Source organism: Pieris napi, chromosome 21 (assembly GCF_905475465.1).
Source record: "Pieris napi chromosome 21, ilPieNapi1.2, whole genome shotgun sequence".
In the NCBI taxonomy this organism is placed as follows: Eukaryota; Metazoa; Arthropoda; class Insecta; order Lepidoptera; family Pieridae; genus Pieris; species Pieris napi.
In genome coordinates, this window is record NC_062254.1 from 6,530,920 (window position 1) to 6,550,758 (window position 19,839).

The 19,839-nt window shown below is 33.4% G+C and overlaps 1 protein-coding gene across 1 annotated transcript in view; it reads left to right on the plus strand.

Moving 5' to 3' along the window:
- Positions 1 to 7,347: 7,347 nt before the first annotated feature.
- LOC125060410 (lachesin-like) overlaps positions 7,348 to 19,839 on the plus strand; it is a 39,743-nt gene continuing 27,251 nt past the window's right edge. Inside the window, exon 1 of the mRNA XM_047665310.1 lies at positions 7,348 to 7,654. Within this exon, the coding sequence (XP_047521266.1) occupies positions 7,588 to 7,654 (67 nt within the window). The 5' untranslated portion in view covers positions 7,348 to 7,587. The remainder of the gene's footprint in view (positions 7,655 to 19,839) is intronic.

Here is a 19,839-nt window from a genome sequence, read left to right on the forward strand (position 1 = left end):
TGCTGCAACTATTACACCATGTTCCACATGACATCTTAAGTAATAATAATAATAACATAAATTAAAAACAAAGACTTGTCCTCTATCAGCAGGAGACATGGTGAAATAGGAGCACATTCTCGTGGGAACAATACGCAAACACATAGTGGAAATAACTAACATCACCGCATACACGAATTCAAGTACGGCCAGTCACCACACGTAGCACCCATTCACGAGTATGACGCATGGCCAGCCATCGGCACCCTCGCCATATTTTAGGGAGAGAGACAACCCGACGCATGGACGCCGCCACAAGCATGTGGCCATACTAGTTTACTTTATTCATTACGCTATATTTTATTTATAAATCAATTAAAATACTACAAAAGTCATTTGTCTCTATGTGTGAAAATATCATTTTAATATTGAGAGTGTATTCAGTATTTTTATATCATTTAAGAGGTATTAGTTATATAGTATACAGATACTTTTAAATTATTTTTCTAATACTTTTTTTTATAAATGTAACTTTTTACGTTTTACATATATTACGTTATCTGGTACATTGTAACAATTTTATATGGGGGTCACCTACTGAAAGGGAAAGATTAATCGAGTGAGGAAAGATTCAGCAATTCTATTTTTCTATTGAAACATCATGTTTGGGACTACGTGATAAGTCAGTAGGCCTGGCACGTCCGTCCAGCGGACACCCATCTGCACATTTTCGAAGTTAGACGTATTTTTATAGGAACAAATTTAATCTAAGCAGGGATCAGTCTCAGGAGTGCTCTGGGCACGTGTCGATGCGACGTGGACACGGGTTAACGATTTTTCACACAACGATATTATGTTCGATATGAAATATTCAGTTTGATGTGCTTTCTTAGCTTTAAAGTGTTTGAAAAAATTCTCTTGAACGAAAGCTTGGTTTGTCTACTTGGTGTTTTGTTAAGGAATATATGTTTTGTAAACAGACCAACAATATCGTGACAACAGTTGATTATTAATAGAAGTTCGTTACTTAGATAGAAACTGTTTTTTTAATAATTTTTTATCATTATGGTATGACATGGTGACCCTTGTGTATGACAGACATAATATTTTTTTGTTTGGTTTTAGAAAATTGCGATTAACCTTTAAAGCATCAATTGACCTTTGCCTTGAGAGTCTCACTCTTAAATCCCTCTTACTTGCCAGAATGCTAAATATTATTAATTATATTCCTGATATTATAAAAACAAGATAATTATATGAATGCTTCGTGACTCACTCGATTCAAGCAGACTTAGAGTTTAAATCAATTATATTGAAAAATTTGCACTTGGTAAGCGTCAGTAACCCGAGTAAGGCACAACATTCACGATAAATGAAACGTTCGAAAATACAGTGTATGCTCCTATTATGTTGTATTAAGTAAAATACAACATAATTATTAGCAGACTATACGCAAATACGCAAAAAGAAAAAGTCTATTTATGATCTTTTTCTAATACCGATCTTTCTCCTTTCCATTTAACGACAACTCGTAGTGACGTCAGAATAAGCACAGTCCCTTATAGTGTCGTTATATAGAGTATACAGTATACACTGTATATATAAATTATTAAACGAACTATTTATACAAATAAAATCAATTGAATCGATGAGCAGTGTTAGCCTGACACTTCAGCGTGCGACTCTCATCCCTAAGGTCGTAAGTTTCGAACCCTGGCTGTGCACCAATGGACTTTCTTTCTACGTGAGCATTTAACATTCGCTCGAACGGTGAAGGAAAGGATCGCGAGGAAACCGGCTTGCCTAAGACCCAAAAAGGCGACGGCATGTGTCAGGCACAGAAGGCTGATTGCCTAGTTGCCTATTAGATTGACAAATGATCTTGAAAAAGATATTGAGATACAGAAATGAGACCCAGACCTAAAAAGGATGTAATGCCACTAATTTTTTATTTATATAAATCACACATAATTTCAAGAATATAAACAAGTTTTTAATATTTTAATAGGTACAATTAAAGTTTAATAAGTCAGGTTTGTGTGGGACTTATTTGTTTTATAATTAGACTTATCGCATCAAAGAGATTTTTGCCATCGTACTTAGGTGTCGACTTAAGAATCTCGACAAAGGATTTATTTTTATGAACATAAGAAGCGCTTCTTTGTGCTATTATTTTCGTATGCTATCAAACTTTACGCGGAATAAAAATCTAATTCATATAATATATTTTTGATCTATTTTTTATTGTAATAACTATATTTCAATAATAATTATTAGTAGATTTACTTTTATTTATGTGAAATGCTATAGTGCATATTTAGTATTTTTATATATTAAGTGGATATCTGATAAAAGTTATTATTCACATTATTTCAATTAAGAAACAAATGAAAGCTACAAAAGATTTAAAATTGATTTTAGGTTTTTAATTTTTGGCTAAAACTATTTCCTTCTTATCGCCGACCGCCGCAGCGTTTCCCAGGGGCTCACCGTGTATTGCTCGGAGAAATTTTCTTAGAAAAACAATAAATTTTCCGTGAGCAATGCTCGAGTGAGTTTCGGTGTCGGCTGAGCGAGGGCACGCTCACCATAATATATTGAATTTGAAACGAACAAACTTTAACGTTCACACCGCGCTGTGTAAAAAGATTTCCTCTGAATATTTAAAATAATATTTCACAACGCTAATTCAATTACGTACAAAGTATTGTAACAATTCGTATTTACATCTGTAAAAGATAAATAATTAAAATATTTATTATTTACTCAAAACGGAAGTGACAATAATTGTCAATTATGATGGAGAATAAGGGTTTTTGTAGAAATGACTCACGGTGTCCTCTAATTTCTGGATTGTTTGTCTTGAGATTTTAATGCAAAAACCCTTCATCATTTAGTCGATATCAACTCCGGGTAAATAAATACAGATAATATAACTTTTTCTACAGCTGTGATACTTTTTGACATTGACCACGCACGCTGTAAAGCACGCGAAACGTCAGGAATAATTTAAAATTATGTCAAATAATTATAAGTTTATAATAATACACAGCTTCAATCCGTTAAAAAAGTGTTTTCTTTAAATGACAACACTACTTTTATAATAACGTACCTCAATACAGCTTAATCTCTCGCATTTGAAATAAGGAAAAAAGGAGCTCAAGCTGAATCGTGACAACTCTGCCATATTACAACAAACGCTCGGCTCTTATCGGCTTTCAACCCTATTTATTTGACTACCTTCTTTATTTCTAACCACCTCCGCACCTAAGTCACACAGTACATTTTTACACTGCGTATTAGAATTTCAAGTTACTGTTACACTGTTAAGTTCATTTAATATTTAAATATATATTACTATATCTTTTATACTTATTATTAATTCTTGTAACACGTATGGTAACAAATTACACAAATATGATATAAAAATCAACAGTATCAAATCATAAGATTTTTTTTATAAAAAGTCTTCGTAGTAAAACCAGCACCCTCTCATTTCCCTTTTAAAAATAACCTACAAATTTCAGACAAGCAATTTTTTGTGTATAACGTAGCAGTATCATATATACTAATAAGCCTTTATTTTAAAGGAGGCAATGACATTAGTGCCTCTAATTTACTTATTATTTGTTGTTCTTACGCATCCATTTAAGTCATAATCACACATGTAACTATTTGGTTATGGCTTCTAAATTAATTTCAATTTAATTAATTCCAAACAAAACGATACAGATAATATATTGAAACATAAGCGCCATAATTTCAAGAAAAGTTATCACCTGCCATACTTTCAGAGTAACGCGTACAAACTTTACGTGATCACATTACCATGGAGAGTTACAAACTTATTCAATGATATGATAAGTATGGCGCATTATATTAAAAATACTTTAATTCATCTTCTACGAAAATGTAATGTCTTGACTCTTTGCTTTAAAGACATTGTTTAAAGTACAGATCACAATGAATAGACTTTTTTTTTTTTTTAATTCAGCCCTGCGATTCTGTAACTCACTTTTCGAACTCACACAGCGGTTTTCGCATCGGCGGTCGCTCTCAAATCAGTCGTGAAGCAGTCATTTTATGATTTGGCATTCTGATAAACAATAAACTACAAGCTCCCACCTTTTCAGAATGACAAATCATAAAATGACTGCTTCACGACTGATTTGAGAGCGACCGCCGATGCGAAAACCGCTGTGTGAGTTCGAAAAGTGAGTTACAGAATCGCAGGGCAGTACTTAATTTCGAAGTTTACCATGACCAATGAGGCAAGACAATTTTACTTAAAACATTGACAACGCTATTAAAACAAAAACTTGGCCATTAAAAAGAGTGGCGGAGAGTTTATAGCCAGCTCTTCTCGTCCGTTCTACGCCCTTGATTTGTAGACCAGTGCCGATAATTTTTGAAACCTAAAAAAATTACAGTAGGATGAAACCCATTAGAAAAGCTGGGGAATATGATCAAAATGAAAGGAAAAATAAATTACGGTCGATCTGAGGTCGGGAAGGGGAAGGGGGGGAGTTTTAAGGGTAAAAAACGGTTTATCTCGATTTCCGGCAAAACTACAAGTCCTATCGAAGAAAGTTAAATGGCAAAGTTGGAGGTAATAAAAAGATCTAAAACTTTTGTATTCACACATTTTTCACATAACCTCAAAATTTATGTGAAAATTTCAAAAAACCAAGTTTTTGGTTTTTTATTTTTATCTTTAACAAAAATTATTTTTTTTTAACGAAATTTGGTGAAAACTTACCTTTCTATGTCCCAAATACACTGTAATTTATTTGATTAAAAATATTTATTTGTTCACCTTATTTTGAATTAATATCGAAAAAACATCCTAATTTTCAATCGAAAATTCTGACGTCAAAATTTCAGCTTTTTTCAAAAAGTTGGTGGGCTTTCAGTTCGTTGAAATCTCTACTTTCCTATGGTAAAAAAATATATATATACTACCATAGTAAATCTTCTCAGAAAACGCAAAAAATCGTATACATTAACGCCCAGACCTGTCATCCCCTTCCTTACTTCTCTATGAAATACGAAAATTTTAGCCCATCTAAAGGCTAAATTTTTTTTTTAAGTCACTCAGGTATATATAAATTATCTTAAAATAGTAATAAATAGGCATCTGATTATAATTTAAAGAAGATTCGTAGAGAAGTAGGGAAGGGGATGACAGGTCTGGGCGTTACTGCATACGATTTTTTGCGTTTTCTGAGAAGATTTACTATGGTAATATATATATATTTTTTTACCATAGGAAAGTAGAGATTTCAACGAACTGAAAGCCCACCAACTTTTTGAAAAAAGCTGAAATTTTGACGTCAGAATTTTCGATTGAAAATTAGGGTGTTTTTTCGATATTAATACAATATAAGGTGAACAAATAAATATTTTTAATCAAATAAATTACAGCGTATTTGGGACATAGAAAGGTAAGTTTTCACCAAATTTCGTTAAAAAAAAAATATTTTTGTTAAAGATAAAAATAAAAAACCAAAAACTTGGTTTTTTGAAATTTTCACATAAATTTTGAGGTTATGTGAAAAATGTGTGAATACAAAAGTTTTAGATCTTTTTATTACCTCCAACTTTTCCATTTAACTTTCTTCGATAGGACTTGTAGTTTTGCCGGAAATCGAGATAAACCGTTTTTTACCCTTAAAACTCCCCCCCTTCCCCTTCCCGACCTCAGATGGACCGTAATTTATTTTTCCTTTCATTTTGATCATATTCCCCTGCTTTTCTAATGGGTTTCATCCTACTGTAATTTTTTTCACTTTTTATTTATTTTAAAGGCTATCTGCACTGGTCTATTGAGATTGACAGTAAATATAAAATTAGAAGCATTTAATATGTATTTCTTTTTTGACGTTCATAAGTGTACATTATGTTACCTATATCAATAAATGATTTTGATTTGATTTGATTACTCCCGAGATTTCAAAGTAATGATACAATCTTCCCAATTGTGTTCATGTCATGTGTTTAGTAATAAGAGCGTCCTTGGATCCGAGACGAAACTGTAATAAAATATTTAGTCACTTGACAGAACACCATTAAATTTTCATTAAAAATGTGTTTTAACTAACCGCTTTATCGCCCTTCAATTTCAGAATTCTGTCAGTGTGTCATAAAAATGTACATATGACATGCATCAGCTAGTCTAAATAAATATACAAACATTAATTCTAGACGATTGTCTTATGCGGCGCCACCTGCTATGTTCGCATCGGCAAAGCGGCTTGCACTGATGAGCTAACACCTCTCTATTTACGATACGGCTCTGCATAATGGGGCTCGCATTTGTAAACTTCTAAATTATTTAGCCGCCTTCGCAGAGCAAATAGTCTTAAGGTGGGAACTGACCAATGTTACGAAGTGTAATGTAACATGTAATGTAATGTTGTACAGCGAGCATTCGTGCAGTCAGTACGTCGTGTTACGTTGTTTTTCCCCGTAACACGACGTACTGACTGCACGGAATACTCGCTGTGTAACATTACATTACATGTTACATTACACCTCGTAACGTTGGTCAGTTCCCACCTTTAAACATTCGTAAGAATTTTTTTGGATCATAGAATCGATGTTGCTAAGCTCGTTATGCTAGGTTGATTGAATAATCAGCGAACGGCGAACGAGTGAGCCAATTGTCAAACTTTAGATGTTAAATAGTAAATAAAATACTGGCGCGCAAGGTTGAAGACAAATCAAACTATGTTAGTCATGAAATAGAATGGAATAAAATAAACTTGACATTGCTATTAAACAATGCAATTTCTATGTTAAGACGTAAATACATTGAGGTCATAAAGAACTCTGTAATGTTTGTGATGAGTGTTATGAAAAGTAAATGAAAAATGTTAAATTATTTTGAACTTTTTAAGCATACAAATAAGCCTATCAATGCATTCGCTGATTACTCATTGTTTAATTTATTAATATTTTGTCTAAGTCAAGACAGAATCTTAAACTGGCGTTTACTAAGTTTAAACAAATGAGAAATTTAGATTTGTTACTTAGCATCAATCTTTTATGTATCTACTTAAAGTTAAAGTCTCGTCATAATTAACATTCATTTAAAATTGAGATTATTCATCGCAAAAAGCGAAGTTGCGTAGGTATTTAACGAAGCACCTGCCTGAGGCGTCTTAGCGTGGCCGAAATTAATGCGACGCAAAGTCTGCAAAAGTCAATTACACTTTATTAAAACCGTCTCCATTTATATCAATTTGACGCAAACTGTTACAAATACTGACAATGTTCTTTCACGGGAGCGAGGTAGACTACGCAAGCGCCGCGTACAATGCTCGTAGACAAAGCTACGTAGCGGGCTACGCCAGTAGGCAGCCGGATTGCCCGACGATCGCAGACGACTTTCGCGCCAAAAGCTCGCGTAGCACGCTCTCGCCACGCGGCTGAACTGTCGCCCGCTCAACCCACAATCACCCAATGAATATTTAATTGAACCGATTCCTTCGCCGGCGAATCAATGAACAACTTCATTGCCGCAAGTCATGATAGTATTCCTGTTGACATTATCGCAATTGTTGGAAAACTTTTCCTATAAAATGCCGGTTGGTTGAATTTACAAACATGAACTATCAAAGAGATTGGTGCACTTTTATACTTTTCATCGTAACCTATGCAACAGCGGCCGATGGTAAGAGTACCAAATAGTAATAGATTATAAGTAAGATTAGAACACAATTTTTGTATTCCAAACGAAAATACGATTTTATTCATAGTGACAATAAAATTAATATGCATAAAATTAAATAAGTACTGTGTGAATACAACACAAGTGAGATGAAGTTATATCGCTATCAAACTTTATACTTAGTTTAGGCTTAATTTTTTATTTTGTTTCATGTTGAAGACACTTTTATTAATCTCTTTTGAGTCGATAATACATTTACTTCAGATTGTTATTTCAGTTGATAGATTTTGTTGAAGTAGAATCTGGATAGGTTTGAGGATGAACATTTGATATAATTATGTTAATTTTTTTATTGACGATGGCTTACAAGGGACATTTAAATGATTATTTGTATACGAAAACAAAAATATTATAATGGAAATGTTTCAAATGACAAACGTTAACTACAGACTAATGTTATGGTAATTAAATTTTGAAAATCGAACAAACTGAACAAACCGAACATTATTTTATCCAGCTTTCGATGAGGTCTGTGGTGTGTTATTTTTTATTTGATTTGTACAGTTGTTTTATAAAATAATAGTATAGACTACCTTATCTATGTGTTATCCTATTCCTATAGACAAACATGTAACTTTCTACATATATTTAGTTATTAACACTTCGTTACCTTAAACATACATATAAAACTAACAGGTTACATTAGTTATTAGGCAACGGGCGGCCTTATCATCTTATCGATATCGGGCCTTATCGATATCTTTAATGATGACATTAATATACATATGAATTAAAACAGTAGTTTATTACTATAAATAGTTTTAAATTTATTAAAACATTTATATTATAATGCAATTTGTAATGGATTAAATCAAATTAGTTATTATTAAATTTTCTACATACATTTTAAAATTCTGCTTAATTATTTTAATTTAACGTATCTCTAAGAGCATATGATAGAAACAATTTATTTTCCTACCGACGTCATTAACATAGCCATATATAGATAGCCATGCAAATAAATATCACTTAATATTTAATATTTTTCCGACGGCAGGTCTATACTACTGTACTACACAAAACCACTCTTATATGTATATCATTTGTTCTACAGGGATTTTTTAGATAGTCAATATACAGCGTAACCTCTTTATAACGTCATTCGTTATAACGAAAAACTCTCAACGTGTTACATTTATTTGGTTTAACCCAATACACATACATTAATTCTTCCCTCCCTATAACGAAACGTCTCTATAACGAATATAAATGCTCGGTCCCTTGAAATTCGTTATAAAGACTTTACTCTGAATACTCGAAACACAGAAAACTTGCACATAAAAGGCTATACATAGATAGGACTTTCATTCACATTTAAGTATACTTATTAAATTATAGAAATGATTGTTCGGTTCATATAAAACAAATACCGTTTCGAATAGAGTATATTAAATCCAATATTGCTAAAACATCAAATGACTCAGCACTATTTTGACTGACTCATACAACGATAGCTCTATAAATAAATTTTAACTTACTGGAAAGTATTTTACTTCCCATCTTCACCGCGACAGTCTATCTGATTTCGTTTAAATTTTTATCATTTATAGGAAGAAATATATTGTTCCATATAAATGTGCGTGGAGAATATTATGGAATCAATGTATTACATTTTATTTAATTATTACATAACTTAATACCGTAAAAGTCTTCGACATATATTTGTAATTTAAAAAAACCGTTATGAGACAAAGGACATAATATTGAATAGATTTTGCAGCGCTTTTAACGTTGCCTTAAAGTAGTAAAAAAGTAATATATGCAATGTAAAAAAGGTAGTCTAGGAATACAGTGGGCTTAGCAAAGCCTTATAAATGGAATACACGTATGTCCCGAGCCTTAGATTTTTAAAATCTGTTTCGTGATTATTTATTTTCTCAATACAAGGGATCAGCCATCTGCCGTGGACCTTTGGGTTTCCTCACCAAGTTTATCTTCATCTTACAAGTGAGTGTTAAATGCGCACATAGATAGGAAGTCCATTGGTGCATAGCCGGCGGTCGAACCTACGACCTCAGGGATGAGAGTTGCACGCCAAAATTAATAGGCCAACACCGCTTTTAATTTATGTATGTAGACCGTGATAATTGTTTTTAAAACAGAATTATTTCGACGTTGATCTTCCTCCTCCGACCGCCTGCCCGCTGAGCGGCGTAATGCTCCCGACTCTGTTTGACGACTCATTGGTCTAGTGGTTAGTACCCCTGACTGCGGATCCATGGGTCCCGGGTTCGATCTCCGGCTGAGACGAACATCGATGTGATGAGCATTTGGTGTTCTGCTTAGGTATTGGGTGTTTAAATATGTATTTATATGTCCGTTGCCTAGTACCCATAACACAAGCTTCACCAGCTTAGCATGGGACTAGGTCAATTGGCAAGAATTGTCTTTAAAAAAATAATAATAATAATACTGCTTCACATCTAACGGTCCCCAGTACCATTGAGAGACCATGGTACATTTTTGACGGATTATTAAATATCAAGAACATTTATTAGGTTAATAGTATCCTTCTATTAATGCCGTCAGTATAAATAAGGTTATCATGAAGTTTCCGGAAAATCTGGCCAAATGACTACAACTACCTGGTGAGTGAAATAGGTGTGAACGAGGGCAGGAAACTTCTTTCCACTTGACCATATTCGAAGAGCGGTTCGAATCGCCGACGAGGACTCCCATTCCGAGAGGAGGATCCCTTGCCGTTGCGTAGAGATGTGGAGTCTGATAAATGCGGTAGAAGATGCGCTGCATCTTTGAGAGTGTGAAGGGTTGCGGTATTACTTAACATCAGATGCCTGCCTGTTCTATAAAAAAAACAACATTTAAAGAAAATACTTTTTAACCGGATTAAAGTTATGTATTATTATCCGACGTTTCGCGTGCTTTACAGCGTGCGTGGCCACGGTGACTGAAGACAAAAGGTGTTGGATGTCAAAAAGTATCACAGCTGTAGAGAAAGTTGCATTATCTGTCTTTGATTCCCCGGAGTTGGTATCGACTAAAAGATGGAGGGTTAAATCAACGTTATTTAAAAGTAACAGTGATATTTATCATTTTTTATCTTAGAGATAAAATACCCCAATTAAAAGGATTCTTAGATGGTGATCTAAATTTTTGTTTCTATCTTCACTTATTATTTTATAATAATTGAAATGAGATCTTTACAAAATTTATAACTGCCCGTAACTACTGTTTGCAAAATAATCTTTTTAAATATAAATTTATGTGCGTAAATAAATAATTACATATGGTCTAAGATGGTCTAAGATCCCGATATACAACGACCTTCACCGAGATGCTTATTTAATGAAACGTGTTTTATATTTAATTTAATATGTCAATAAATATAATCCATATGGGTTGCCTAGCAAATTTCAGTCCAGAGTATGTTTAATTCATATTCATACATACATACATAGTAGGGGAGTTAGTCAAATGCTAAAAAAGTCTTAAGCACCGTCAAGATTATAATACACATTAATTTCGTTATATTAACCCTTAAAAACGTATGGACAATCCTATTTTTCTGTCACGTCTGTTTCAACGTGATATCTATAACCCATTATTCAACGGATTAGCTTTTTGCGATGATTCACAGAATATTCAAAAGGGAATAATTGGATTTTGTTCAATGTAACTGTTTGTCTGAATCGACCCTTAGCATTGTTCGCTAACTAGATATTTAAATCGCGGAAAGAGTATTTAGCCATTGTTAGAAAATGTTTTAATTAAAGGATACAATAACTAGAACTAGAAATTATGTTAAAGTAGTTCTTGCTTCATATTTATACTTACTACATGCATTTTATCATTTTTTATACGATCAAACAAGACCATCGCATATGAACGCATATTATATACGCATATATCCTGGTAAAACGGCCCCATTTGAAGAAAAGAAAAAGCGTTGTTTTATCAATGCACCAAACCAATGAAAACAATGGCCAAATTCCATGAATTGGGCTTCGAGTTGTTACCACATCATTCACATTCACACATCAGGTATTCTCCATATTTGGCCCGTAGCGACTTTTTCCTGTTCTCAGACCTTAAGTAAATGCTCGTTGGACAGACATTTCGCGCTGATGAAGAGGTAAACGCGAAACTGCCCTGCGATTCTGTAACTCACTTCACGAACTCACACAGCGGTTTTCGCATCGGCGGTCGCTCTCAAATCAGTCGTGAAGCAGTCATTTTATGATTTGGCATTCTGTAAAGGTGGGAGCTTGTAGTTTATTGTTTATCAGAATGCCAAATCATAAAATGACTGCTTCACGACTGATTTGAGAGCGACCGCCGATGCAAAAACCGCTGTGTGAGTTCGTGAAGTGAGTTACAGAATCGCAGGGCTGATGCCTATTTTGAGGTTAAAGACAAATCGTATTATAAAAATGGTACCGAAAAATTGTATGATCGCTATAAAAATTGTATGATCGTTGTACCGAAGTCAGACATATTGAATAATCAAATCAAATTCTATCAAAATAAAGTTTTTTCTATTACTAACTTTTCAGCCCACGAAATCTGTATAGTTTACGCGTGCGCTCACTTTTAATTTACTTGGTAAAATAACACGCACATTGTCACGTTTCTGCTCCGTACACTTTTGAATGATGCCACATTGTCGCACTTATTGGAGGGGTAGACTTGTAGAAGTCAAAAGATGAAATAAAACATTAATTCAGGTCCACAGCATCACTTGCGAAACTATTATTCTGTTTAAATAATTATTAAAATTATAAACCTGTTCACTATATAAAAAACCGTACTTGACTATTCAATTTGCTGTAAACATCGCTTGAGCCCATAAATATTCAGTCCACCAAAAGCTACAAATTAAATTACAGTAAATTACGTTTTCGTAAATTCTCTTTTATTTTATTTACAAGTGCTATAAACGATAAAATAAGTGCGGTTTTAAAGGGCATACATTGCGGGGTAGCGAACTGTTCATTACGATCTGACCACACTGCCGAAGTAAATTACTATAAACGCCAACTTGAATCAACTGTACTTTCAGCAAAACTGGTAGTCGAATTTTTCACTTTAGTTTAATTTATGTTTTAAAAGCTCTTTTATTGTATCTAAGAGTTTCGCTGTACTGTATTGTAACTGTTGTAACTTTAAATTATCCATTAAACATTGACCTTGTACTATAGCAATTTTGGTGACTTCTTTCATTATTTTTAATTATTTATTTAATTTGGGAACTATAATCTAAATTATTCGTTTTTTTAGCGTTAAGGTGTCTTGGGAGTGCAATATACGTGTCTTTCATATATCCACTGGAATGTATCAAAGCATTGTCTAACGGTTATTCTGACTGTTATATTTTGAGATATATCACACTCACGCTTAGCTTCGTATAGATCGGTTATCGAAAGCTGGCGCGTTCACAGTACGCACACTAATGCAATTTCACTATACAGTATGTTTAAAAATATGACTTTTTTGCCAAGCTATATTTAGTCTACTCTGGTTTTAGTAAGGTTGCGTGGGTTGTAAATAAATAAAAATGTGTCAAATACATATAAATATTATGTGCATACTAGGGTCGATCCAAAATTTCTAAGTCCGACCAAGAACGTAAAAGAGTAGTTTGTGTGAATAATAATTTTTCATTTTTCGATATAAGCTCCATCTAGCTCAACACCTTTACTTTTACTTCACTAACAATTCTTTCAATACTCCTCTTAGAAACGCCAGTCGCATCTGATGTCAAATTAAAAATTACATTTTTTCATTAAACTGTTTTTATTAAGATGCTTAAAATAATTAAAACATTGTACACCATTTCACGAGATTGTCCTGTTAATGTTTAGACGGAATATATTTCATAAGACATTTTTTTTCAAAGTATTCTGACTTCCAAACAAATAAGTAAACAATCACAGACAAAATAATAATGAGAAAAAAGATCAACATGTACAGTAAAAGTCAACATAAACAGTAGCAAAAGCAAAACAATAACTGTCTCTTTTATACTCATAAGCTAGACCGAGCGCGAGAGAGACGGTCAGTCTTTTCATGATGCATATTCAGTGTGACATCACGCCTCGCGCTTATTCACAGACACTACACAAGCACATAGTGTAAATGTGTTGAAGCCGCCAGCTTTAGATTACATACCAATATGTGCAATTAACATTAAAGTAAATAAGATGTTTGCTGATGGTACATAGCACGAAAGTTACCTCGCGTATGATTATTGGTGAGCTTCACTCACAACTCTAATGCCTTAGAACTTGTGACTAGATTTCCAGTTCGTCAGAAATTGTCACAAAACTAGCCCCGAGCAACTATGAGTTACAACCGCAACAGATAAACTTTCTTCTGCTTCCTCTCGACAAATCAACAGCTAGGAACATTCCACAATTCAGCCTTTATGAGGCATGAGTTACGAGCCATATCGTTAAAACTACGACTTCAACGAAAAACTATTACAAATTAAAAGTTGGTGTAACAAAAACAATTCTATTATATAATAACCATAACATATTTATATATGTGTACAGTACATTATATCAACTACAATTAATTATATTATATTAATTTCAATTGCTCATTCTTCAATCAATTAATATGCAATTAATAATTTGTTTTAAATGTTTAATTTTGATGTTTTAAGAATATAGTTTTATATCTGAACTTATACATATTTTTTTCAAGTTCACGTGTTAACGCTTGATAGACTTCAAAAATATTTTTATATTTTTTTTTTATAAGAATTGGTTATGCACTTCTTGCACTTTACCCATCATATTTGTTTTTTTAGGTTTTTTTCCTTAATAGGGTTGCCTAGAAGAGCCGCCCGTTGCATCATAATTTTTATTTATTATGTTATTTGTTTTTTTCTAGAAATATAACGAAGTGTAAATAAAAAAAATAGATGTCGATAGACTAAGTTTTCGGAATCAATATTTAAATACATGGAAACGAGATACCTCAAAGTATAAGAGATTTAATAGATTTAATAGGTGTAATTCACCCTTTAAAAATGTTTCACAGGAAACACTAACAGCTATAAATAACATTTCAAAATAAAAATGAATCAAAGTTCATTCGATTAGAGCACCTACGTTAGTATAGCCACAGTTTAAAATATTACCACCAACGCTCCGTAGTGGGAAATAACATTTGCTCGACAAATATAGACTATCTAATTAGGTATGGAACGAGTAGCTTCATATTATAGTGGCGCTCGGGAAAGGTCATAATATTATTTCAAACTTACGCCATAGTGTGAATTACGCAACATGAATACATAAAACGGTGTTTTGTACTGAAATAGGATGTCTTTAATGCAGTATGGCCGTTTTAAAATACAATTAAAATTCGTTAGAGGAAGTTAAGCATACTGTTAACCGAAATGGACGGTTTAACTAAAGAGTTTAACAGTTTTTAACTATTTCGTTACAATACTAATAAATTATTATTTTATGGATACTATGAGATAAATTAGTAGTGGTCAAGTTTTTTAGTTAATTTTTGTATATGTTTAAGATATCTGATGTATGACGAAATTTCCTTTTTACTTTTTTATGATTTCTACAAAAACAATGTGTTAGTAGGTTCAGGTTGAGTGGAGGAGACGGAGGAATTGACTTTTTTTTTAATAAAATCGGTAACTTACAGAATTGAACAACGTGTGAGGCTTTGTCAGTTGAAACATTCTTGCTAAGGGAAAATCGCATTAAAGTAGGTCAGGCGCCCGAGGCCACGAGGGTACATGATCGCGTGCGTCTTAAAACTAAACCGAATACGTCTGTTCTAAGTTTAAACTCACCTAAGGGATTTAACTTTATAAAAACGGCACTTTCCAAAATTAATTTTTGTATGGTTAATATACGATAAACATAATTATGAAATGATATCCGTCGGTTACATAATTGCTTACGGATGATTAACTTTATTAATTGCCATTCAAAAAGAATATTATTTACACACAATATTCGGCTTTGCACACTCTATATAATAAATAAAGTATACGAAAGAAAAAATTCAACCACAAAAACACAGCAGTTGGAGCCTACAGTGAGCACACAGTTTAAGTATAGTGTAGTAAATAGAGAAAACATGTAACTTTTTGTTATAACAATCTCCGTTAGATATTAATATAAATCTGCCACGTAAGGATGGAATGAAAGCCTTTCCTCATCTCCCACTTGCTTCAACTGGCGAACTAGAGTAAGGCCAGATCAGGAACAATCGCCTCTGGCTTGCATTGACTGATTGAAAGTGGAGTCGCAAAAAGTGTGTTCGGGGCTGAAGGCGTAATAACAGCTGGTTATAGTGATGTGACTGGCAGGCTGCGGGTACTACACATTAATTCTCGGAATAGCATCTACAAGTTTGACATGTGCCCCCCATATAAGCTTGCTAAAAAGCAGGGAACTTCGTTCTGCCTTGCACTTTTCTGATTGACTTATTTGAGCGCGACCGCCGCTGCAAAAACCGCTGTGAGCGTTCGAAAAGTGAGTTACAGAATCGTAAGGCTGACTCGTGAAGTGCTAAACAATACATAATAACGGTACATTTATTTATTTACAATAGCTTGACAAAGCTCAGCACACTGATACATTGGCAAGAAAAACAAAATACAAGATTAAATGTGACAAGCACTTATAGGCAAACATAACTAACACGAAGAGATAAAAAAAATTTAACCGAAAAAACTTGAGGTACATTTCAAAGTTGATTGAAAGTTGATCTATGAGATATTAAGAGGCGGTCTGAGAGAAATCTATTCACAAATACAGTAATTATTTAATTGTTTCGTACTCCTACAGCAACCTCAATTAAATATAACAAAAACCAATTGAACTAAAGATATAGCCAAAGATGGAAAACACACATTTACGAAACTTAGAAAGGAAAAGTCAGTAAAATTATTAACTACATTTAACTAAGTAATATCTAATTCGGGTGTGTCGTGTGATAGTGTGTGAAGTTGTATACACAGTATGGGGTGTGCTCATGATGCAGATTATTAAGCGCTATGGATATTCTTAATATTTAAGCATATTCTGCGATAGCTTAGACAAGTCGAGGCTGTAATAGTGGCCGTGGGCGTCCGGGTTGCGCAAACAAAGCACGATTTTGGCAGCGCAATTTTTCTAGTGCTGAGTTATTAACAAAAACGAAACACAATAAAATGTAAATCATAGATACCTAAACATAAAGTAAATATTGATCTTTTGATTTATCAGTCATGTTACAGCCACGTGTTCACGCCTTTAATGAAACCAATTTTCCGCGAGTGGTTCACTTCGCTTTTCTTTGAATTTTTACGCGTATTTTCCCTCTCATCCATCTTTCCACGTTTTCCCGTACAGATTACTGTTGATTTCAAATTCCTACTATTGATTTATTTGAAATACTCTAAAAGGTATTTTTCGGCGACATTTTGTCTGGGTTCGGAATGTTTAACATTCTACATTTTCTTCTTTTTACGTCTTCTTATCTTTTTATCATTATTCTTAAATATAAAAGCTACTTTGTAAGGTATTTCTTTACTTAAAAGGGTTCCTAAATCTTATACATTATAATAAATTGTTGTCAAAATAATAAACACATTTTTATTATTTATTAAAAAAGTCTTTTAAGAACTAATACTAGAATTTAATTCAAAGATTTAATAGTACTATCTATTACTTCATAAACCGATGCTGACAGGTAAAAAGATTGAAAAAGACATTTAAATTTAGCTAGTATTTTAATGGTAATGATAGACGACATGAATAAACAGTGCCCGGTACGACTTGACTCTGAAAAATATCGTATGTGCAATGTTTGGTCATATTTCTCGATGTCTACACCGGTAGCGTTTCACGCGACGTTTGTCGTTTTTTCGATGTGCGGTTTCCGCGCTATTTTAACGGTTGAACTGGAATGCACCGAGTCACGAACTGAATGAAATGGTGCGCAATATCGCTTATTTAGTCTCTCTAGTATGATATATTAGCTTGTGAATGCGATCAAAGACGATATTATGTAATCAAATTTCTGTGAGACATATCAGACGCTTTATTGAAATTTCAGCAATATAATAATAAAAAAATAATACAGCCTTTTTTTTGGTACATTTTGAATATTGTCAATATAGCTAATTATTAGTAAAGTGTTGTTATTTGTTAAACCTTTCCAGAAGTGTCTATCTTTGCCAATAGTCTACAAGATTTTTTCTGCTATTTCCATCAATCAGCTCACCATCTTTTCCTTCCATTGTGTTGTATCATATGTATCGTGCTACATGACCATCCCATTGCCCTTTTACTTTAAAAGCTTGTGATCGGCTGCTTTAGTTCATATGTCTAATATATTCGGTTTTGTTTTTGTGTATTTTATTTTTACTTATTATATACATTAATTTTAAATTAACAATTCTACAAGACACGCGAAAATGAGAGAGGTTGTATATTTGTCGACCAAATAATGGTAATGCAATACCATTACTCCGAGTATTTGTAACCTTGATTTACCTGTAAGTTTCATAGTTTTTAAATCTTTGAATCAATCACAATTTCTCGCGTTTATGCTGTTGTAGACTCCCACCGCTCCCAGCCTTACTCTCTCAAGTTGGTACCAACTATCTTATTTTTCCCGTTGTTTATTCTTCTTTATATCCACCGTTCTAAAAACGAATCGCCTGCGGGGTCAATTAGTAAATGGGTGTAATTTGCATTCAACAGCTAATTGCTTTATCGAGATTCTCTTTTACGCCGATTGCTCTTTTAATGAAAGGAATCTCTGTTGCTTTATATACATTGTGAGTTCATTGTATTTTTTAAATTTCGAATAAAAAAGGTTTGTTTCTTGAGACCCCACTTCGTCGAAAATGGTACGTATAAAACCCAGAGGATTCAAATCATAAAATCATCAAAATCATTCATAAAATCTCGGTTCTATGAAACTGCTTGATATACTTAAATGAAGACAAAATACTTAAATGAGGCAGGGCACGTAGCCCGTTATACAGATGACAGATGGTTACTGTAACCGAATGGACTGGTCCAAATGGAGAAAAGGAACATGGATAGAACAATAGAGCGATGGGCCGACGGGTTTGAAAGGGTAGCTGGAAAAATTGATGGCGATGGCATGAAGGCCAGGACAGGAGCCGCATCTTAGAGTAGTTAAAAATTTACTTTTTACTTATCACTTTAAGTAGGCGCCAAATGGATAGTACCAAAATATATGATTTATGAAAAATCAAAGTTAGCGTGTGAAGTAGGGTGCTCTGTTATTTATGTATCTGATTGGTGTCACCTCGCCGCAAGGTGGCGCGCGGCACGAGTCACGGCTCGCACCGCGAATGTCGCAATCTCTGATTTATAACAGCAATATAACGCCAACCTGTCATGCAGATATTCTTATAACCGTTTCGTCTTGATATTGGAAGCTCTAATTCTATTTCATATCAAATTTTAGTGCGCTGCATTTCACTATGGAAATTGCATATTGTTCTATTTTAAATTTAGAATCCTTGAATATACCTGAACATGTGAAATTAAGCACACGTGCTTAGAAACCAAGGCAGGCCAAGTCAAACCATAACTTGTTGTGAAGTTGTTTAAAAACAAATTAAAATTTTAGAAAATATTCCCAATAGCCTCATTATAATCTTGCTGCAGCGCATTGTCGTTGAAAGAATTGGAACCAAAGAGCTTTATAACTTGTATTCAAACTTTAATAACTACTTATAGATATAAAAGAACCCATTTTCTTCGTTAAAAGTGTATTTAACTATCGGACTTTTCAATAAGCTGCATTTTCATTTGCATTTCTACTAAGCAATATGTTTATTTATTTTAAAGTAGTAAATTTCTTAGGAAATATAACACATTAAGATTTCAACAATTTAGGTGGATTTTAATAAAGAAACTGGCTATCGGGCCGATAACTCCATAATGGTCCCTTCGGTCTGCAAAAGCTCTTCCTTCAGATTAAAGTTCAAAAGGGCATGGGCCAGACATATTTTTTTCGTATGTTTACAGCAATTATTCTTCTGACTAATCGATGTTTGATCGGCCTTTTTAGATCGTACTATTTGGGTCTTAAGCATTCTACGGTTCGTAATGATTTTCTTCACCATTTGAGCAAATGTACTGCGCATCTAGATGGACAGT